This window comes from Mastomys coucha, unplaced genomic scaffold, assembly GCF_008632895.1.
Source record: "Mastomys coucha isolate ucsf_1 unplaced genomic scaffold, UCSF_Mcou_1 pScaffold20, whole genome shotgun sequence".
In the NCBI taxonomy this organism is placed as follows: domain Eukaryota; kingdom Metazoa; phylum Chordata; class Mammalia; order Rodentia; family Muridae; genus Mastomys; species Mastomys coucha.
The window spans coordinates 83,156,679-83,175,504 of record NW_022196903.1 but is presented as its reverse complement, the minus strand read 5'-3'; the positions used below and the strand labels follow the sequence as shown (position 1 = coordinate 83,175,504).

Sequence of the window (18,826 nt, the reverse complement as noted above, 5' to 3'; positions counted from 1 at the left end):
TTTTAAGGTATATATTAAGCATATTTTTTGCCTTTATGATAGTGAATAGAACAAAGTTTAAAAACACTATTAAACTTAAATCATTCCCTCACAAGTTTGCTCAGTTTCATGAGCCAGGGTCGTTGAGATGTGGAGGTTTCAGCCACCATAGCAGACTACAAAGGAAGGTGTCATTATGAGAGAAGTTCCTAAAAACCCAATAGTTCTAGATAATTCTAGAAGTAAAATAGGTTTAATAGAGAATGCCATAACAGCATTAGGAATTTGTAGAAATAGATGCTGTTTTCAGTTGCTGTAACTAAATACCATAGGTAAGATCATTTATGAAGAAGTCAATGTCTATCTGTAGTTCAAGGGGCTGGGAAATCCAAGATTGAAGGGCAGCATTTGGTCATGGTTTTATTGCTGATGGAAATGGTGTAGAGTCCTGAGGCAGCATAGGACATCAGATGGAGGACAGAACAAGTGCGAGAGCTGAAGACTTTCCGTCGTCTTTAAAAGTAAATGATGCCATCCATGGTGGGGAGCTTTCTAGTGCAAGTTGCTACTAAAGACCTTGCCTCTTACTGTTGTTAGATTGTAGTTATGTCCCATCCTGAGTTTTAGATGGGCAAGCATTCAAACCATGGTAGGTTCCAAAAGAAACAGGATTCAAGAGTCTCTACCTTCCTCTTGCAGATACATGGCAGAGGGTGATTACTTTCAGCCATCTCTGGTCTGTGGGTCAGGAGGTGATCTCAGTGCTAACAACTGTGGGGCATGTAATGGTGAACCTGAAGGGCAGCACTTGGGTGGTTTGCTGCCAGCCCCACATTGAGGGTGCCCTGCTGCAGAACCTGTGGTCAGACCAGCCTCGTGTCATTTAGCTCTGCACAACTGGTTGATTTGAGGTTATACTCCTATCTGCCTCTAGAACTCTGCAGTCTGCCCATGGAGCATGCTTTTCCTTGGAGACACTATCCACATGCAGAGTGTGGTTTCCTGAGGAAGAATATTGATTGATGTGTGTGTGTTTCTGTACTCTTTCTTTATCAATCCTGGGTGCTGTTAATTGGTCCTTTTCCTCCGCTTCCTTTGCAGACTCTAAAGTGCCCAGTGCAAAGAGTGGTGGCCTGAGGTCCTCAGCAGTGAAGGACAATATCAAGAAGTAAGCCCAAGAGTCTGTATCCCCTTGCTGCCCAACCCCCAAAACTGTCTTCTTCCAAGTGTACCCCCACCTCCTGACTCCCTGGAGCACAATGCCTCATGTTTTTTATGTTGGCTTATGTTGAAACAATGCCATGGTGGCTCTGGCTCATTGAAAAGGTTATCAGAGGTAGATTCTTAAAAATCCATCCCTTAAAATTGAGAATTGAAGAGGCAGGTTCTTGGAAGAATGAAGGAAGTGGAGCTTGCCCAGTTCTGTGTGATGAACTTCCTGACAGCCCAGGCCATGATCTTGAGAGCTCACAACAGTCATGGAACAGTACCATTTTCTCTGTCCCTAGGACGTGTAGAAAAGTGGCTAGGGCACAGAGGCCTCTTATGTTTAGGCCAGCTTCCTGATTTTTTGACCCACTAGTTGTCACCTGGAGAAATCACTGCAGAGGAGGATGCTCTTAATGGGGGCATAGTCAGGAGTAAGTACAGTGCTAGCCCTCTGTGCTCTTTACCCATAGGCTTCCTCATCATCTTTGAGAAAACAGCATCTGTATGATCCCAGGGCCCAGTCTCTATCAGCTGCCCAACCCCCAAAACTGTCTTCTTCCAAGTGTACCCCCACCTCCTGACTCCCTGGAACACAATGCCTCGGGGTTTGCCCCAGCACTACAATCCTAGGTAAAGACTCATGGTCTCAAAAGTTACCCTCCTGCATCCCAGTGGTATCTCCAGGAATGTACAACCTCCCTGCTCCCTTCAGTAACTTTTAGCAATTTTAAAGTAATACATGTTGATAAAAGATTTTTTTAAAAATACATAAAATAAAAACAAATCCCCATAGACTCATTGTCTCAGTGCAGCTGCCTTGGCTCTTCTAGGTGTCTCTTGCACTTGATGTCTTTACCTTAACTCATTTATATTAATGTCTTAGGCATTTTCATGTCTTGCTGCTTTATTTTCTATTATAATTACTTTTCATCAGTTACCCTTGCTTTCAAGCATGTTTATTGCTAATCAAATTGTTTATTCATTCTCAATTTTTAGATTCAACTTGTTACTTAGAAATCCAAGTTAGCACTGAGGCTGTGGTATAGCTTTTCCATGATGCTTTGGCCTTGTCTCTACTGTGACCTTGCTGCTTGCTGCTTGTGCTATTTTACTTCTATGGATAACATAGAAGGGATCTTAGTCCTCCTAGCTTTTTTCTGCTGTGACAAACTAGCAGAATGCCAGAATAGGTCAAAGGTTACAACTGTACTTCGGACAAAGATGTTTAAACCCCAGAAATGCTGCTGTTTAAAACCTCCAGGCTCTCAGCCAAACAAGAAGGCCATATCCCACCCTGCCTACTTGTTTAAAAGGATGGCTCACATGGGATTCAGCCCTGCTCTGACACAATCCCACTGGCAGGTGACTGCCTCATTCTTTGCTTATGCCTAGCTCTCCTGTTCCTGATCTGAGTTGTCCTAAATGTCATTGTCCCTTGACTAGGCTTTCACTGAAGCTTCCCATCAGGTGAAACAATTGGCTCATGGTTTCCTATCCTGTTCTTCTGGGCAGCCACAGGCCAGAAACCCACTCCTGCTTAGATAGGTACAGTGAACAGGCAGGTCTTTTCCTACCCAAGTTGTTCTAGCCATGCCTTCTGCATCAGCTTCTCTGTTTCTCTCTGGCCTAGGTTCCAACAGGAGCAGTTGGCAGTCCAGGATGAGCTGGTCAATGTGGCAAAAAAGGAGAAAGAGGCAGCTGAGAAGCACTTGAAGACATCCCTGCCCAAGAAGAAGGCCAGCCCCACCCGTGAGCAGCAGCAGTTAGCTCAACTAGTGAGTGTGGCTTTCAGAGCTGGCCCATCCGCCCGTGTGTGCAGGAATGGGCAACAGAGGGCTGACCCTTGAGGCTCAGGCTGCTCCACAGCTGGCTACATCAGCTGTGGCTTTTAGGTGTTTTCTAGGCACTGGCAATTTGGAAACTTCAGACTCTTGACTTATTGGTTTGCTTTGCCACCTTGTCAAAGTCCATTCTTGTGGCTTCAGGCCTCTAGAGCCCTGGGGGATCAAGAATCTCATTTGTCATAGCTATCACTGGTGTAAGGGCTGCAACGCTGTGTGTGTCAGGAGGGCATGGGGTTGGGTTTGGGGGCATGCAGTGTATGACACCAAGAGCATCATTTTCACAGCTAGGCAGCCCAGGTGCAAAGCCTAGCCCTTTGCTTACAGCTTCAGCACATTGAGCCTTGTTGGAAGATCATGATGCTCACACACAGGATTGCCCCAGGGGTCAGAGATAATAGCTACCCAGGGCTTAGCAGGAGCTGGGAAACAATGAAGGAGTGCTATGACTGCTGCTACTGTTATTAATGCATCTAATTGATCAGAGCTGTTAGTAAGGATTCTTCAGCTTTAATGCAGAGTTTATTTTACAAGTGAGGTGTCTAGGAGTACCCGGTGGGCCAGTTCAGCAGCTGCTGGCATCATCAGGGATTCGACACTCCTCCTTCCCACTGTTTCCCCAGTCAACCAGCCACACTCGGAATGACTGTTGCTACAGTTCCATGATAGCTGCCGCCACCTCATGATTACAGCTGTGAGCAGCAGAAATATGTCCAGCAAGGACAGGTTTCCTAGAGTTCTGCCTCTCAGCAGCATTTGTCTTCCATTGCCCAGGGCTTGTGCCCAGGGCTCACATTCAAACACAGAGGGACTAAGGAGACTGTGCTATCTGCAATTAGGATCCTCTCATTGCCGTGGTTGAGTAGTGGACAGACAGACCGGGCTGATGACAAGTGGGGTAGGGTAGTCTGGCTGTTAGCAACACCTAATGACACTTGCTTTGGAGACCATGGCTTTGAGCCTAGGGGCAGCTTTGCTCAGTTGTTAGGTCAGCAGCCTCTGCACACAGAAGGCTGCAGAAATTAGGGTGAGATTGTAACTCTGGGATGAGGTGAGCAGAAGGGTAAGCTAATGGTCCTGATAGTCACACAGCTGTTCAAAGCACACCGTGGGTGAAATGCTCTGGAAGGCATAAGCCCTTAGCTCCTGGCCCTCAGGACTGGGAGAAGATAGAATCTTGAAAGAGGTGAGTTGGTTCCAGTCCAGTGTTAAGTGGCAGAAATGAGTTATTTGGGAGCGTTGTGACCTGCTGGTAGGCAGGAATGACATTGACCTTCACCCTGGAAGATGGGTAGCCACTGGGACTAGGAAGCAGTTAAGACAAAAGGTAGGATACAGGATGAGAAGGTCAAGACCTGAGAGCAGATTATGGAAGGCTTTGGCTGACTTGAAGAACTAACACAAAGCAGCCCTTGATGCCTCTGAAACAGTAGAGACATTCTAATAGTTGTAAGGATGGAAATGGTCTATCTGACTTGTGCTTTTGGAACAGAATCCGAGCAGTTTTTAGAACAGTTTCCTGAAGAAGAGGGAATCTGCAGAGAGGCAGGTTGTCATCTTACTGCAGGCAGCCTGACAGTCAGTAATACAGAAGATCACTTTATAGAGATAGAAGGTTAATTGTGGACTGAGCAAGGCAGGTGTCCTTTACTTGGGACAGCCGTAGAGCAGAGCATGCCCTCTGCTTCATTCTCACCTGAAGGTGATAATTATAGTGAAGGGAGTTGACAGCCTCTCTTCCCTCCACCTGCAAAGGCGAAGAGGCCTTCCCTCCTGCCTCCACTTTCTGTCTCTGTCTCTAGGGGAAATGTGGGAAGGGCTGAGTGCTCCTGGGTACAGGTGTTGGATTTTTGTTTGTGTGCTTGGTAATGTATTGCTACCTTAGGAAGAAGAGAATGTGCCCTACCTGCTTTCTCCCAGCTTCCTAAATGGATGATGCCCTCTGCAAACTATTTCCAGGGAATAGTAGAGCAAGTCCCTTCAAGCTGAAAATATTTTATCTACTTTTGTAGGCACTTCTACTTTTGGCTGCTCAACATCTTTTTTTCCTTATGACTAGAATTCAGATCTTTCAGGAGCTTTCCTGTCTCCTGTGGTTGTGGTCTCAGTAAGATTCTAATTTCAGTGCCTCTGTGGAAGCTAGATCTGGGCATATGTTCCAAGTTCAGCCAGGGATAGATAGCCCCTTCCTAGGGACTTCGGTCTGAAGTAAGTACAGAGGGAGAGTGGGAGGCCAGGGTGGCAGTTATTTATTGTAGCCTAGGTGGGCTGTGAGGCCCCTTATGCTGTTAAGCTATGTCTTTTGCTCTCTCCTATCCCTCTAGGGTATGCTTGTTATCTCTCTGGTCCTCTTGCCATCTTGAAGATCGTGTCATCTGCTGAGAGCTCTCAGTTCACTTTTTTTTGAGTTTGCTGGAGCTGGTTTCTGTAGGCAGTGCTGCAGCAGGTGCACCTCATACGAGGACCTGTGGCAGGTGTATCATGGACTCGTCAGAAGAGATGCTGTAGCAGCTGGTTCTGGAGACCTGCCCACCTGTAGGAGAAGGAAACTAAGGCACCTTTTTGTGTCAGCAGTTAAAAAGTGCTGGGCAGGTGCTGTTGCCATCAGTGCAAAGGAAGCAGCTCGCTGTGGATGGGTAAGGTTGGCAAGTGCTGTCAGTGGAGAGAATTTTAATTATGGCACATTTAAATAAGAGGAAAAAACATTTACATGAGAAGAAAAAAGATGGAGAAAAAAACTTAAACTAAGTATGGAGATTTTTTTCCCCCATGCATGCTTTCCATGCCTCCTGCGAACAAGTGCTGAAAGGCTAGGGACTGATTGGCAGCCTTTAAAGCAGAGCTCCAGTGGCCTGGTCATCTGGAAATGTGTGTGGGCTTGAGGCACACCTAGTGACTGCTGGAGTGAATTGACTCCCAAGCCTTCTTAGTGCCTCTGTGACTTAGTGTCCCTAAGTCCCACACCTTTGGTTCTATTGCCCTGTCTGGACATAACGAGAGGCATCAGGTATTTAATGTGCTCTTCTGCCCTCTCTGTTTCCCTCTCACTTTTATAGTATTGATTTTTCATCCTCTTCTGCATGAGAGAATAATTGAGCTCATTATTGGGAAAAGTTTCATAAAACTAATGAGAAGGAAAGGTAAGTTTTATAACTTGATTCTGCTGACAGAAGTGTTAACATTTCCCATCTAGTGCAGCAGTAATGAACAGTTCTGTGTGCCACACCTGCTCCTGCCCTTGTAGCTGGGGTCCAGACCCAGCTCTATTGTGGATGAAGGCCATGAGTGTTGTTGGATCCTATGTGAGCTGAGACTTCCCTTTGTGTTTGTGGAGGAAATTTGGAATTCAAGTCAAACACTCTGGTAGAAACAGGCGAAAATGAAGTGGTTTAGGGAGCCGAGTCTTCTGTTCTGAGGCATAGTGGATTGAGAAATGAAGTCCTGGCAGAGTGAGCACCACAGTTTTGCCTGCTGCTTTCAGGATAGGGATTAATAGGTATAAGAGATCTCAGTGTACCCAACACACACCAGAAACATTCCTTTCCTCCCTCCCTTCCTCCTTCTCCTCCTATTCTTTTGTGAGTCTCTCTCTCTCTCTCTCTCTCTCTCTCTCTCTCTCTCTCTCTCTCTCTCTTTCTCTCTCTCTCTCTCTCAGCATAGAATTCTAGATACTGAACTAGTTTCCTAGTAGATGGAGATAAATAGGCTACTCCTGCGCTTAAGCAGGTGTATTTGTTAAGATAGTAACAGATTCTCATGAGGGACACTACAAAGTTGAAAAGAGGAACTGGAAGATGCTGGAGAAGCAAGGTAATGAGCTTTTGGAGGATAAGAAAGGCCTCTAAGAAAAGGAGACAGTTGAATTGGATCTGAAGGATGAATAAAGGTGCTAGGTGAGGAAGAGGAAGGATGCTGGGGCTGAATGAGCCTGAGACAAAAGCTGGTGAGGAGGGGTGATTCTCTGGCCAGAGTGGAGGTTACAGCAGGCAAGGAGGCCACTGAAGCTAGTGTGTAGTAACATTCAGGAAGGTTGAGGGAGACCTTGGGAGGGGTGTTTGTCCTCACAGGATACAGAAGGAAAGAGCTCAGCATCAGCTCTGGGAAGTACTCAATTCCAAATCCAGCCAAGGGGCCATCCATTCTCAGATGTGGCCAGTCTAAGCCTAAGAGTTCATCTAAGTTCACCTAAAGACTGGCTGTCCTGTTGACTCCTCAGATAAGAAGGTTCTTTTGGTCATTATCACAGTTCTTGCATTGTTTGAATGCTTCCAGAAACTGCCGCATACATGAGCTGTGTGAATCTCTAGCTTATGATGTGAGAAAAACATTAAGAAAGGCTCTAAGTTGCAATTTTCAAAAGTTAATGTGGCAGGAAGTTTTAACCCTTCTCCCGAATACCTCCCTCCTATAGTTTTGTAGGCTTTTCTGCAGACGAACCATTGAAGAGTAAGAGCTGTATGGTGGTGTGCTAGTCTCTTCACTCAGCACGTAGACAGACAGTGATTGGCTGGCAAACAGCAGGGCTGGAAGGCTACTGCTCTGTAGTGACAATTTTGGAATTTTGGTTTCTTAAACACATACTCACATACACACATTATAATAATGTGCTTTCCTTTTAATCCCAGGTGTGGGGATGCAGAGCTGGAAGCAGCTGACTATGATTTTCCTCTTGATCTAGCTGAGGCATGGTTTTGCCAGCCTCAGATAGTTTCTTTAATTGTGTGATGTTTGGAATGCTGGGAACTTTGCAGAGGGTATATAAATGCTAGGGCCCCAATAGGCAGGGTTGGTGGTTGTTACAGGGGTTGGTTACAGTTTGTTAGTGCTCATGTTCAGAGAAGAAACAAGAATTTAAAGTCAGGGCTTGCTCTCTTTCTTCCTCCCTTCCCCCCAGCCCCCATCCTCCTTTCTCTCCTATCTAGTGAAACTGGGAGGATAAAGGGTGGGAAAAAGAAGAATCCTCAAAGTAGCAAAGACTGGCTACACTGCCCAGTTTTCCTTAGGCTCTCAGTGAGGCCTGCTGCTAAGAGTGGGAAGCAGGTGCCCGTCACAGCTGTCACAACTAGGATGGATAGCAATACAAAGTTTTAGCTCTTTGAAACAACAGCAGCAACCCCAAATCAGGGCCAGATGTGTTGTACTGCACTATAATCCCAGCATTCAGGAGGCTGAGGCAGGAGGATTTCCATGAGTTTGAGGTTAGTTGGGACTACAAGTTGCTACTAATGTAGCAAAACCCTATCTCAAAAAGGAGGTGGGAGGGCAGTCAGATAGTAGGTAAAGGTGATTGCTGCAAGCCTGATAACCGGAGTTCATCTCTAGGGACCTGCATGGTGGGAGAGAGCTGACACTTGCAGATTATCTCCTGACCTACACATGTATGCCATGGTACAAACACACAGAGAATAAATACATGTAATTAAAAGTTTAAAAGAAAATCAACTAAAAAGATGTTTATTTGATTTGTAACTAGTGACTTAATAGACTTTAAGCTTCATTTGCCAGGAAGTAGGATAAGTGGGTTTTGGGAATATAGACCTCATGTCATGAAGTTGGGATGACATTTAACTGAGCAGTTGGTGGCCTTGTCTACAACTAGGCCTCTTCTAGAGATCTTGAATTCCTATTAATGTCTATTTTGCTGGCATCCAGATGGCAGATAAAAGGTTAAACTGGGACAACAGCCTTGCTATTCCTCCCTTCTGTCCTTCAAGTCCTTAAATCTTTCTTTGTTTTGTTGTTGAGCCTGGTCTTTAGATCAAATCAGATCAGAGGCTGCTTGTTTTTTTCTGTTAAGATCCAGAGAGGAAATACTCCCGGCTCTAGAGGCCACATACAGTCTCTGCCTGCTTTTGTAGTGTTTAGGACGCTAAAATACACCTGGGCTGTTCTTGGATCAGAGGCCATATCAAAAGAGGCCCTGGGCTGGATTTTACTGTACTGCAGAAAAACTGACCCACAGTGCTCACCTCTGGAGATTTTATTTTGTTTTTCTGCTTTTGGATACCTGGTCTCTGGAACTTACTATGTACCCCAGCTGGCCTCAAAGTTGTAGCAATCCTCCTGTTTCAGCCTCCAGAATTCTAGGATTTTCAGGCCTGGGAACCACACCCAGCTGGGATTTTAGCCTTCAAAGTGTCCCTGAGTACCCAATTCCTTGGCTCTTGTATGCTGGGTAGATTCAGCTTTTTAGTGGACAGGTTGACCCAGTCTTTAATCTTTTGATTTAAAAAAAAAACATCTTTTTTTAAAAAAAAACTATTTGTGTATTTGGAAGGAAGGAGGGAGGGAAAGGGAAAGAGAGGGAGAGAGAGAGAGAAAGAGAGAGAGAGTGTTTAAGAATTAATGAACTTGTGTGTGTGTGTGTGTGTGTGTGTGTGTGTGTGTGTGTACGCAGAAGCCTGCAGAGGTCATAAGAGGATATCAGAACCCTTGGATCTAGAGTTACAGGCATTTGTGAGCCACCTGATATGGGTGCTGGGTTCTAAATTCTGAACCTATTTGAGTAGGGAATATTCTTCACCACTAAGCCATCTTTATAGCCTTAGACTTTTTATCTGTAAAGTAACTTGGAGTTGGATGGCCTCAGCTTTTGTAGTGGGAGGATTTTGTGTTGGCCGGTGTGTGAGCCCAGGTCAGTGAGTATTTATTGTTTCTCTGGAGACAAAGCAGTGATCTGTATGAGGAAAGCCCCAGCTCCCCCCTTTCACTCCAATTTGCTTCTCTTGCCATTTTATTTAGTGCAAAAATGCCACATACACTGCCACACTTTTCTGTGTGCCCCCCCTCCAACATATACTGTGTTCCAACATATACTGTGCCACTCTTTTCTACACATCCTTTGAGTACAGGCATCAAAAAGATACTCTAGTTCTTACACCTTGGTCATCTCTAGATTTGGCTCTGTCAATTGACCAAATTCTAACACTGGTTTAAAGAGCATACTTGGCTTTATTTCCAGGTCTAGAACTGAGCAACACTGCATGTGTTCCATGAAGTAGACTAGTGTTCTGATGGCTGAGAAGGGGTCTGAGCAGTCTGACCAGAAAGATTTTCTGAAGACAGTAGAAACAAGCTCACAAAGGAGACTGGCTGCACTATGCCAGCCATTTCTTTCTAAGGTGGGAACAGGGAGACAGGACAGATAGATCACTTCAGAGTGCTGTGTTTTGTGTAAGGATTTGGACATAAGGAGCTTCATGGTCAGACTGATTCATACTGGTCTGAGTGTAAGCTTGGCTGTTCTCTTTCTAATCCTGTTTCTGGGAAGGTTGGATAAACAGCTGACTTTCAGTTTGACGGTAAGGAACTTTAGCTTAAGTGACTCCATTTTCTTTTTAGCACAGTCCATACTGGAGTTTAGTCCACAACTCTTGTTTCCACTTACCAGTTCTATTGGTGTTTTTCTTTTTGATAACAAGCCACCTTTTTCTGGTTACAGATTTCTTTGCCTGGACATCATCTGCAGAACAGTACAGGACAGTGCTCTTTCTCTACCCATGGTAGCTTGGGAAGGTAATCAGCTGTCTCTAGGGAAGGGGTGCAGGTACTCTGAGCTTAGCCATGTAGGAAATAACTATCAGGAATCTGCTGCAGTCAGAAAATGATTGATGCTGGTGATCCCAGGGGAATCCCTGGACTCTGAGCAGCACCTGCAGCCCAGGCCATGTGAGAGGCTAGTACCAGAAGAAAAAGGACCCTCTGCAAGCCATTCTGGGGCACATGAGGTATTATTGCTGGTCCTCTTACTGATAGGTCACTGGGGTGTGTCCTTAGGCATGCCCAATAGGCCTGCAGGTAGAAGTTTCAGATTCTCTCCTGGGAAGCTCATTTCTCACCTGAATCAATGTGTGGTAATGACATCCATGCCATCAGCCACCAGGCAACTAGTGGTCCCTTGATAGAGGCCCAGGAGGTGTAGTGTGAGAACAGGGTAGTGAGGCTGGGGGTATCTGTTAGGACAGGAGTTGGTGTAGATAAGGTGGCCTGAGTTGTTCTACATAGGAAAGGCAGAGGTGGGCGATGGTCTCCCAAGGATGAAGCAGGGAGCCCGAGGACCCGTTTAAATAAAGTTATTGTTCTGTGGCCTGCTCAGAGTCACATTCAGTGGAAGCTCCATTTCTCGGTAGCATAAGTGTGCACATTGTATTCCAGTGAAATAGTAAGGATTTGGGGTGGGCTTTGAGCCTGGCCCCTAACACAGGGTTATAGGTGCCTTCAGCATGGCCTCATAGAGCAGTCTGGGGGCACCTCAGTGCCCTCCACTGTGTGCCCACAGAAGCAGCAAGTCCTCATTAGTGCGAACTTTGTTAGGCAAGCAGCTGATTGTGGTTCCATTCTCAATGTCGTTACTTTTAATTAGCAGATTGCATGTCTATGAAAATTTATGTTAGCACTAGGCACAAATGAGCAGGCTGACAGCTGAGGCTGGGACCTGGAGAAAACTCTTAAGAAAGCATTTTCTCTTCAGTTTCTTGAAGACCAACCAAGCTGACAGTTTCATTCAAGCCCTTGGCCTCTGTGTATCCAGGGGGTTCCCAAGGAAGTGAGTTACTATCTGCCAGCTGGTGTCAGAGTGGTAGGGGGTGCCCTTCTTCACTTTCCACAACATTCTGACTTGTGGAAGGCCAGGTACTCTGGGCTGTGTTCTGAGCAGAGCTTTTGGTGCCATGCATAAGCCTAAGCTTGTGGGACACCTGGCTTCAACATTGGCTTGCCCTCCTTGCCTGTGTGAGGTGATAGAGAAATACCCAGGTGCCCATTTTGCCCTCTTCCTGTGGTGGAAGTCACTCACCTTATGTTTTGCTGCTTCTGTTATCTTGGCTGTGAGTGAGAGCCTTGGTGTGAGAGAACCTGTGTCCACCTCTATGCTGCCTCTGAGAGGCTGGTAGGTCTGGGTGTGAATGCCCCTGTGACTGTGCATGATGCCACCTTTGCCTTCCTGCTTAAGTAAACTGCCCCTTGGGTAGATGCCACTGCAGGCTACTGGCAAGGCAAAGAATTGAAAAAGGTTGTTAAGCTTACCCTCCAAATGAACAGGAACCTTAAGGTATTGTGTACACTCAGTGGCTGGGCCATACCACTATCTTGTGTTTTGATATACCAACCTGTGCACCAAATACAGAGAGGTGGTGCTGTCATAGAAGCCCATCTATTGGTGGCATGTTTATCTTGCGCATCAGATATCCAGGAGCAGATAATCCAGGCTGATGTGGTAGTTTAGTGTGTCAGAAGCGGTGTAGTCTCTTTCTGGTCCTCACTGTACCTCTCCTCCTGGATGTAGAGTAGCTGCCACATCATCTTCTAATTCAGAAAGAAGGAAGGTCCCAAAGCCCATTTCCTAATGAAGCTTTACTACTTTCTATCGAAAAGATCCAGGAAGTCTCTGGCAGAACTGTCACATGACTGGGCACAGGACTTTCTGACACTAAGACATTGGGGTTATGTCATTCAAGAAGTGATAATCTGGTGACTGGTGATAATCACCTTCTACAGAGTGGCAGCTTAGAAGTAGCTAACCTCTGGACTCTGACTCAAAGACTCTGCAGGTACTGTTGCTGTGACCTGTGTTGTGTACTGTGCCTGTTGTTCTGCCTCTAAGATTCAGCTTCCTCTCTAGTCATGTGACACACTTCCCTGCAGTCACCAGGGTGCCTCACCCCTGAATGGTAGACTCAAAGCTTCCCTTGCCCTCTGGCAGATGAAGTGGTCAGTGAATTCTTAGCATTGAGCCCAGCTTCCTCAAAATGCAGAGAAGATCAGCAAGTGATTAAAAGGGGTCCAGAGGATCCAGGTAAGCCATGTGGTTTCAATAGCAAAGAAGGGGCAGGCACAGTGCTCCAGTGGCAGACTGCTTTAGGACACTGGAGTATTTTTGCCTCCCGCTTCATCCCCTTTCCTATGGCCTTGTGTTCTCTCAGAACCATCCACTTCTCTTTGGTGCTCCCAAGTCAATCTTGGAGCACTTGGAGAGGAGGCTCAACTTTTGGTTGTTGACATTCTTGGTTGCATCTATCTGGATACTAGGATTGAGAGTTGTTGTTAGCCATGGACCCATATGAAGCTGAGGAAGGAAGGAGGTTGTGGGTTCTCTGCTCCCTGGGTACCCCTACCCTCTCAATGCCACATCTCAGCTGGGCTTCCTTGCTATTCTTCTGTGGTGCCCTTAGCTAGAACCTGAGGGGGAGGGGACAGTGTTGAGGAGAGCAAGAGACAAGGATCTAATGCTATTGGGTTGAAATGCCCTGGGGTGTTAGTGGCAGCAGTGCAGGCTTCTGTGACTGTATATTGTCCTTTCACTTGGGAAGGACCATCCAGGGCTGGGCTGCCTCCCTACTCCTGCCCCTGGGTCTCCTGGTCCCTGCCTATTCCTCTTCCCAGCTGACCTGTCTGCACCTCTCTTATGCGTGGAATGGGTTGCCTGACCTGGTCTTGAGCTGCTCTCTTTGATACTGCCACACTGTGGTGATGGCAGCCAGTGCTAAAGCATACACAGGCAGTGGGGCCTCCATTCACAGGCATCCAGTGTCAGGCAGTGTTGAACATGGGCCCATTCTCTAGCTGACTGGTTGGACATGATGTCGGCCCTTATCTCCGCTCTGACACACACTGGACATTAATAGAAATACAACTCGGCAATTCGTGGATGGAATTTCAAGCAGCCACACCAGGCCAGTGCTCTCGATGGCCATTGTGTGCTTAACCTCTGCCAAAGAGGTTTTTGATGAGAAATGAGCGAGACTGTTAACTCGGCAGCTGGGACGTGGCAGGCTTCCTTCTTTCCTTTCTTAGCCTTTCTTCATTCTTCACAGTGCCTCCCTAATCCTCCCTCAGGAGAGCTGGCTTTGCTGCCTCACACGTTTATTTAATCCACTGTTACAGGGTGACACTCTGTTGCCCAGGGGCCTTGGCTGTTCATAGGTACAGCGTCCCTGTGGTGACCACAAGGTGGCTGGCAATGGCAGGAAAGCCTGCACCCTGTCTGAGGTATTTGACCCAGGGTTCCTGTCCAGGTCCGCCACTTCCCAAATATGCACAGTGGTTTTGGGCTTGCAGGCTGCTTTCTTTCTCAGGCACACTCAGCCTTCAAAACTCTTTGCTTTCTCCCCTTTGCTCACCTCCTGTTTCTCCGCAAGTGCTGGGGTGATGTCCCAGCCCTTCTGACCAGAGCGATGACCCACAGTTCTAGGTGTACTGTGTGGGAGCCATTTGGCCTGCTAGACTGCTGATGACTGTGGGACAGATCCCCTATGCTGAACCATCCCCCATTCTTACTGTGACAAAAGATAACAGGATGGCATACCCTCAACAACAGTGACCCCTGGGTTCTGATGCCAGGCCAGCAGGGGGGCCCTGCAACAGCATTCCTGATTCCCTTTCCAGATCCATCATTCAGCCTTCCCACATTCCAGAGGCGTCCTTTTCTGGGCTTAAGTCAGAAACTGAGTTCACTTTCTCCTCTTGTCCCACCTACTTCTTTCTGGCTTTCTCCAAGGCCTGCAGTGTTTCTAGTCTTGGGCATTTCTCCTCTCTGACAGATTTGTGTTGAGAACTGCTTCAGCATGTTGTATTGTCCCATTCAATAGGCCTGCCACATATGACTGTTCAGCCTGGGTGGTTCGGTTAGGTGCTCCTCCACACCTGGACCTAGCTCCTAGGGGTTGTGAAAGACCTTGAGGGTCCGAGAAGATCACCTTTCCTGATGTCCCATTGCAAAGACTCCTGTTACACCAGCCATACACACCTTTCCCTAGCCCCTTCCTAGCTTCTGAGTATGGAAGAAGCCTTTGCTTCTGAGGTACCTTGCCTTCAGCTGACCTGTGTTGGACCCTGGGCCTAGCCCCTTCCTCCTCCCCAGAGCCCCATTCTTCATACTTAGCCCCCTTTCTGAAGACAATACCCTTTCCTAAGCAGCCCTCCTTCATCTTCCTGTCTCTTTATCATGGAGGGTGGTGGAGGTGCAGTGGTAAAGCTGTGATCTTACTTCTCAGACAGTTTGGCTTCTACTTCCATGAATGCCTCCTTAGATGTCTCTGTGATCTTTCCAAAAAATCTGTCCATTGAGTTTCACTGTCCTCACATGGATTTCTATTATTCCCTGTGCTGCAGCTGTCTATCTGGGCTTTGAAGTGGCATGGAACCTACCCTACTGTAGTCTAGACTCCCTTGGAAAAGCAGATATCAAATAAGCAAACATTCTTGAGCTACAAACTGAGCTAAGAGTGATGCTAGTGAAGAGGGCAATGTTTAATGAGAGTAGCAATAAGGGCCTAATGTAGGTTGAGGTGTGTAAGAGGCTTCTATGAGAAACTGACACTTGGGCCAAGCCTGAGGGGTCAGTAGGACATAGACTGAGGGAGGAGGGGGAGAGGTCTGAGGATGAGGAGCAGCAGCACTACAGTCAAGGTCAGAGGAGAACATGTTGAAGAGCCTTGGGGCATAAGCTGAGAAAGCTGTGACTTAAAAGGGGCAAGCAAGGGAGCCCTCAAGTCACAAGGTTTCTCAAGCAGAGGGGAAGTCAGCGTCGGAGATAGGAGAGAGCTCATGGTAGGTCTCTATCAAGGTAGAGAAGGGCTCAGAGTGGAGGAGACAAGATCAGTGGGAGGCTCACCAACAATCCCAGGGGAAGTTGTGATAATCCAGACAGGACAGTGATTGTCTTGGAGGACTGAGTAGATAGGCAGAATGTTGACTGGGAGCTCAGCAGCACAGTGAGTGACACAGGCAGAAAGACATAGCACCTTTCTCCATAGCTTGGTGGTCCAGGCTAGTGGGGCTTCCAGCCTCAGCATGTGTGGCTTCCAGGTGGTTGCTCCAGCTCTCCCTGGTGGGGAGGGGACCATGGTGAGATCATGACCAGTTTAAAAGCAAGAACAGAACTGAGCACACCATTTCTGGACATATCCTGTTGGCTGGATGGTTGTCCTGTAGCCTCTCTCAGCTATAGGTTGTTTAGGAATTGTGTCCAGCTGGCATTAAGCTGAAGCTCTGTCACAGTGGAGGAGGGAGGCATGGCTGCTGGGGACAGATGGAAATTCTCCCTCTCTTCTGTTGCCTCTTCACTGCCCCACCCTCAGCGACTCCCACATTCATCTTGTTCTGAACTCTGTGGCTTCTGTTCTCTAGGTGCCATTAGGAACTGTTCTAGCCACGGTAACAAATACTTGAGACATTCAGTTGAAAGGGAGGTACTGCTTGCTTCAGTTCATGGTTTCAGAACCATGGCTTCAGCTCATGGTTGCTCTGCTCATAGCTGGCCCCACTGCTGCCTGTATTTCTGGCATTGAGGATGCAGGTGAAAGGACATGGCAAAGCTAAATTGCTCATCTTGTCATGACCAGGAAGCAAAGAAGGCAGAGGAGCCAAGGACTTTCATGTATACTAGATCTGTGCAACCCTCTACCCTTTACCAGACATACTCCATCTAGGTTCCTAACTTTTAGGTATACCTCTTGTGTCCACAGAAAGCTACTTTCTATGGCCACGTAAAGTATTTTCTAGGAAGTTCATGTCCTAGAATCTCTGGGAAGGGCAGCATAGAAAGGCATTTTGGAATTGGTGTGCCTACACCATGAACTTCCTTTCCTGTACTGCCATAGGGCAGGTGTGGGTAGGGAAGCTGTTGACTGCTCTTGGGAAAAGTTGGGACGGAGGACAGACTTACATACTGACTTCTTTCTGCTTTTCACTCTGACTTCTGGGTAACTATTTCCTCAAAAGTTTGGGTTATTGCACAGCCAGGGAGAATCCCACTGAATCTTGGGAATGAGGTCACACTGCTGTATTTTGACCCCCAACCCTTCTGGGGTCTGGCCCCTCTCTATCCTGCTTATTGAGCAGAGCCCACTAGGTGGCAGTCCTGGGCCACTTGTTGGTGGGGAGAATGGAAATGCTGCAAAAGACCCAGTGGGGTAGAGAGCCAGGGTCCTCTTCCCCAAGTACCTTTTAGCAGGTCTGTAACTGCTGATTCTAGAGACACTGAATGAACCTGGTTAGGAAGCCAAAGAGGCCTTTTCTCCTGGCAGACTTTCCACCTCTCTCCTAACCATTGATTATGCTAGCTCTACTCTCCTTTTGTTGTGGCTGCCCTAGGGTTGCTGCAGTTCAGGAGTCCGAGTGGTGGTGCCCCCCCTGGAGACCAGAGAGGGGGATCTTCCAGCCCCTGCAATGCTCTGGCTGAAGGTTGGGTTCTCTCTTCTTGCTGTGTTTTGCTTCTTACCAAGGATGTTGCTGGTGGCAGCTTGGCTTGAGTCCAGAACAATAGAGGCACAGTTGGGCTTAGATGAAAGGCAGGGTGAGAAATGCTGGGGTTTGAGGAAGGGTGGTCTGGGTCATTCCTTACCAACCATAGGTTACTGTTTTGCCAGGCTGTGTAGTCCCAGGCTGCTCATTGCCTAATGCCGCAAATTAGGATAGGACTAAGGGTGCCTCTGTGGACTTTGTCCTCAGACAGATGGCTAGGAGACAGAGGGTTCCTTGCACCATCTTCTCTAAGAGCTGGTGGCATACTTCAAGTGCCTTTTCTTGGCTTCTTTGTACAAAACAAGCAGATTCTGACTTTCTTGTAGGCGGATGGACTGCCAGTTTTGGCAGCAAGCGAGATTTTTTTTTTTTTTTTTCAAGGCCCAGAGAAGACGCAGAGGAAACTCAGCTAACCTAGCGGTGGCTTGAACAGTGGTGAGTACCAGTTAGGTTTAAGGATCCTAATGCTAGCTCCCAGAGTAATACTGCTCATTTCTCTGAAGAAGCCAGGGTCCAGTGGCAAGAGTCCTATTCTTCTGAATTCTGGAGACTCTCCAGGAGGATGACATGGCACCATGGTGCAGATCATCTGTGACATTCCTATGATCATGCTGTAGCTGGCCTGCATGCCTACCTTAGCTCTGGCTTGCCCAGAATTGGTTGCTGCCAACTCTACAGCAGGGCGGAGTCTCATGTAAATATGGAAGGCCTCTGTGGGGGTGACTTCCTCAGAGCTGGTCCCAGCCTTATTCTCCTCAGTTTCTTGGCAGCCATTCCAAGATACTGATCAGCTGCCCGCAACTCTTTTGACCTTAATGCCTCTGTTTCTTCTTAGTAGTTGCTCAGAGCCTTCATGACTGTTCTTTAGGTAACAGTGGGTGAAGAGAGAGCTCTGGGTTTGGTCCTCCTGTCCTGCAAGCTCCTGTACTACAGTGATCTCAAGGGCACAGCATACGTACATTCCCAGCCCACTGGAAGTTGGTGTTACCCACAGGATGCTTGCCATAGAGGCTGTCATTCCTCAGGGCTAGGGAGGAAGGACTGTGCTTTTTAGCCTTTATTGGGGAGAATACCACCTTGAAAGTGGTGTGGCTATGCAAGTTCCAGGTGGAAGAAGGGAAGCACATTACTTTGTTCACACTAGTGCTGATGTCCCCACTAGATTCTGTCTACAGTTTCTAGAATACAGGTAGAAAAAGGAAGGGACTTAATATGCATATCAGTCTATAAATCATCCTAGCAGTTAGATTTCTGGTTCGTTGTGTTACAGAGTCGCCAAAGAAGAAGTGGGAGTCAGTAGAACTCCCCCTCTAGGAGAAGATGCCTGAAGTTAGCCATGGTCAGCTGTGCTTTCCCTCAGCTCTCAGGACTGTTGTACACTTCTGTGCTTGCCTAGACACTCCTGGCAAAGCTGTTGCTCAGGTGGTGGGACTTAGCAAACTGGGGAGGGGAGGTGAACTTATATCCAGGAACATTCTTCCTGATGTCTCCTTCCAAAGACGACTGCTTAACTGCTCCACTGAAAAGTGAACAGCCTGTGTGCTACCCCTAATTGG

General features: G+C 47.2%; 1 protein-coding gene across 2 annotated transcripts in view; it reads left to right on the top strand.

The window, feature by feature from the left end:
- The window catches only part of Chchd6 (coiled-coil-helix-coiled-coil-helix domain containing 6), a 211,628-nt gene that overhangs the window by 22,742 nt on the left and 170,060 nt on the right, over positions 1-18,826 (top strand). For both annotated transcript variants that reach the window (XM_031382524.1, XM_031382525.1), the window contains exons 3-4: positions 1,081-1,147; positions 2,819-2,963. In XM_031382524.1, the coding sequence (XP_031238384.1) occupies positions 1,081-1,147; positions 2,819-2,963 (212 nt within the window). The remainder of the gene's footprint in view (positions 1-1,080; positions 1,148-2,818; positions 2,964-18,826) is intronic.